The sequence below is a fragment of the Tachysurus fulvidraco genome, chromosome 7 (genome assembly GCF_022655615.1).
Source record: "Tachysurus fulvidraco isolate hzauxx_2018 chromosome 7, HZAU_PFXX_2.0, whole genome shotgun sequence".
Taxonomy (NCBI): Eukaryota; Metazoa; Chordata; class Actinopteri; order Siluriformes; family Bagridae; genus Tachysurus; species Tachysurus fulvidraco.
This window is the reverse complement of record NC_062524.1, coordinates 28,711,977-28,716,031: the sequence shown is the minus strand read 5'-3', so window position 1 is coordinate 28,716,031 and position 4,055 is coordinate 28,711,977. Positions and strand designations below refer to the sequence as shown.

At 34.6% G+C, this 4,055-nt stretch overlaps 1 protein-coding gene across 1 annotated transcript; it reads right to left on the bottom strand.

Annotated features, from left to right (window-relative positions):
* Positions 1 to 750: 750 nt before the first annotated feature.
* On the bottom strand, positions 751 to 2,690 carry LOC113649992 (C-type lectin 1-like). The gene is made up of 4 exons (XM_047815963.1): positions 2,398 to 2,690; positions 1,952 to 2,290; positions 1,527 to 1,618; positions 751 to 1,356 (listed from the first exon to the last, which is right to left on the bottom strand). The coding sequence occupies exons 1-4, from the start codon at positions 2,465 to 2,467 to the stop codon at positions 1,252 to 1,254; spliced, it is 606 nt and encodes a 201-aa protein (XP_047671919.1). The 5' UTR covers positions 2,468 to 2,690; the 3' UTR covers positions 751 to 1,251.
* Positions 2,691 to 4,055: the final 1,365 nt, after the last annotated feature.

The window sequence follows — 4,055 nt, the reverse complement described above, 5'->3', positions numbered from 1 at the left end:
GTGCTTATAGACAACACCAATTACTACACCTTTGTTTTGTATCAGTGCTCTCCGTCTGTCTCAGTAAATAGTTTTGCTGTTCAGTCACCGTCTCTGTCTGGTTCATATGATACTGTTTTCCCTGATATCAGCTCAGAATTAGTGGCAGTGTAAATCAGAGTTCTTCTCTAAATCCAAGTAAAAAAATAAATTCTACCATCAATGTTTGATTAATGTTTAAAACCAGATTTCATGCTACAGTCTACAAATATAACAACAAAGAGCTCTGTTTTCATAGGGAAAGCAGTTTTACATAAAACCACACACACACACACACACACACACACACACACACACACACACACGCACACACACACGCACACACGCACACACACACGCACACACACACACAAATACACACCTCATCACCTGCTTCCCAAACAGATAAACAAGTAGGAGGATCTTCATGATCTTCACTTCAGCATGTCTGTTTGTGTTAATGATTCTTTTTACTGCCAACTTGTGTTCAGTGTAATTATTGCAGACACATTGCTCTGTTTGCTGATGACATGAGGACAGTTTTGCAGTGCAGTAATGTAGAATGATGATGATGAAGATGATGGGTTTTAAGAATGAATATAAATCTCATGGAATTAATAAAATCAGACCATAATAAAAGTTAATCTATGATTGATGCAAAAACAAAAGTATTATTTTTAAATTGTTTATTGATAATATTAATGTATAACCCTATAGCCCATAAGTACAGATATTAGAATAAAAAACAACAAAATAAGTAAATATATCTAAATAGAGATAAGAATAAAAGGTCAGTAATAGTGTCAAGGTCATTATATCTGACTGTTCTAAGTACACACAGTGTATTTACAGGTTCTGTTACATTCTCTCTCTTCTATATAGGATTTATTCTTTACTACGACACACTGATGTATTAAACCCAGTATATGAACAGACCCTCTTTGACTTTCTCCTTATCACTGTGTCCAGTGGCAGCATGCAGCAAAAGCTGAACATATTAAATAATAATTATTTGACAAAACATTAAAACTAATGTTAAATTTAAGATGAAGTCAAAGTAGTTGTGTTAAAAACAGAACAATAAAATTAGATTTAGTTTAGATTAGTTTGTTCTTCTACTTCTAGTTAATCTTGTCCTCTACCGCCCCCTACTGATTAAAGCTTAAATATTGAAGGTTAAATACATTTCAGTCAGTTTACAATCTGCTGGACTTGAAGGTGAACATTTAGATGTTACAGGTCATCTTTTTTCTTCTTGAAGACGTTTCCATCTGGCTGCACCCTCCAGGTCACTGTGGTGTTCTCCAACATGCCATGTTCTTTCAGTTTCTTCTTCATCTGATGAGCAGAATTAGAATTTATTAATTAAAATGAAAGAAATTTGTGTCACCAAGAAAGGAGGAATTAATGAAAAAAGCATATGACAGAAATTTGAACAGATGAGCAGTGATAACATTGATGTTAAAACACAAACTTTCTCCAAATTTCAGAGACGTCCTGAGACTCACCTGCTCTAAAATGGACGACTGAACAGCAGAATCAAACACATTGCCATCAGACTTCACCTGCAGTCTCACTGTCTGATTCCTCATAGTGGAAACTGTGGAATAAACACACACACACACACACACACACACACACACACACACACACACACACACACACACACACACACACACACACACACACACACACACACACACACACACACACACACACACACACACACACACACACACACACACACACACACAGTAGTTAAATAGTTCAGATAAGCGACAGAAAATGAATGAATGAAGGAATGAATGAAGGAATGAATTGACGAATGAATGAATTTTAAATAATTAATTAAATTAATAAAAATAAGTTTTTCAAATTAAATAATTATTTGAGTATTTTACTTTCCATCAACAAAGAAAAACACAAGACTCACTGGATTGACAGAAAAAAGAATTCAGCTTGGTGCAGGTTGCATCATAGAACACCCCGTTATTAACCACTGCACAGTTCTCATTGCCATAATAATTATTAGGGTATCCAGGAGCCCAGGGTAGGTTTGAAGCGATGGTTCCATCTGACCACTTCCATGTGTCTCTGTAGAGCCCAATCCAGGAATCACCCTGAGGATACCTCACCTTCCATAACATGTTTTGGTCTGAACTGTTAAGAGCGCTGGCCAAATCTGTGTGATGTTCTCTACAGTAAGCCTGAGCTTGAGGCCAGGACAGAGGTGTCGTGATGCCAATAAACCGAGCAGCACCACTGAAATTAGCTGTGGGGAAAAGATAAAGGTCATGTCTTAGTCATCTGTCTGTACAGGAAACATGACACCAAAATACAACCAAAATGTGAAAAACCAGTATCATGATATTCACTCACCATTATAGCAGATGAAGGGTTTTAGTCCTGTACATGGTGCATCCCACCATGCATTAGCGCCACCTATCATAACACATGCTTCTTTTCCATCGAGATTATTGGGCTCTCCAGAGGACCAGAAGGTATAAGTGACATTCTTCAGTGGGAGGTCATTTAAGGACCAGCGCCAGCTATTGACATCATTGTATAATCCGACCCAGGCATATGATGCCAGATTTTTGTCTGCTGTTTCTTTCTTCAATCTTAGCCAATCAAAATCACTTATGACTGTTGCCAGATCATTGTAAGTCACCCTGCAGTAATTCTGTGCAACAGGCCATGTCGCCCCTGTTATTATCAGGTCATATTTGTGAAGGACGGTTCTCAGGATAGCAACTGGGACCAGTCCTGTTGGTGATATTTTATTTTTTAAACACAAAGTAAACTTTAACTGCTGAATATTTGATTATTGATAAAATAATTAAATATAATAAAATACAATTTTAAAAATTCAATTAAATATAATTATAATATGTATTTATTCATTAACTTATAAAATAATGACAGGTAAATTCTTAACTCTTTGATAAATATTTATACACATGTCAGTAAAATTATAATAATATTAAAATACATAATATTTAAACATGTAATATTAATTTAAGTAATATTAATTATTATCAGGGTTTGAAATTAACACCAGGTAAATATCAGCTGTAGCATGCTGTCAAATCACTAGTCAATTTGTCGGCTTACTTTTCATAAATTATATTCACTCATTCAAATCTGTGCAAATACTGAACTCATGAGTCATCATGAAATATTAAATACTGATTTGCCCACGTAATAGTGTGAGGATGAAAGAAGAGGAGATGGAAGAATGAGGTTTTTTTTCTAAGTTTAGTAGAAGTTATGGCCGGTAACTTAAACATTTAGTAGCCAAATTGGCTGTTGAGTGAAAACGGTCATTTCAAACCCTGATAATAATTTCATAAATTATGCCATTAGTGGTTTATAAAAATAATCTCACCAGTGAGAAGCAGAAGAAGAAAAAGATTCAGCTTCATGATGGACAGCTAGCTAATGGAAATAAAATCTCAATCTTATAAATAAATAAATAAATAAATAAATAAATAAATAAATAAATAAATAAATAAATAAATAAATAAAAACATGTAAGTATCAAATACCAAGTGATTTATTTGTGCACCTTTGTAAATGATTATCTAATCAAGTTTACATCATCATCATCAGGTGTCAGGTTAGGGCCAAAAGCAGTGAGGGATTACAGCACCCATCAACCACTGCACACATTCACACCACACACCAAGTCACATCATCACAAACACCTGAACCATGTCTCTGGACACTGAAGCACTAGTATTTATTCTGTAAAGCACTTGGATTTGGTCTAGTGTTTATTGTCCATTGTCTGATCCATGCAATGTTAATGTTTATTCCATGTTTGTTTAGTCTGTGCTCATGTTCCATAGACCTGGTCTTTGTTCACGTTTCAGAGTAAATTAAAGAAACATTTTACTTGTAAAACTTCACGTTTTAAAGTGGACAACTCTGAACACCATAGACATTGCATCACATGTATTCTTATTAAAACCTCTATAAAATAACATTTACAAAATTGCTTGTAAATAAATGTATGTTCATGTAATATGTTCTAA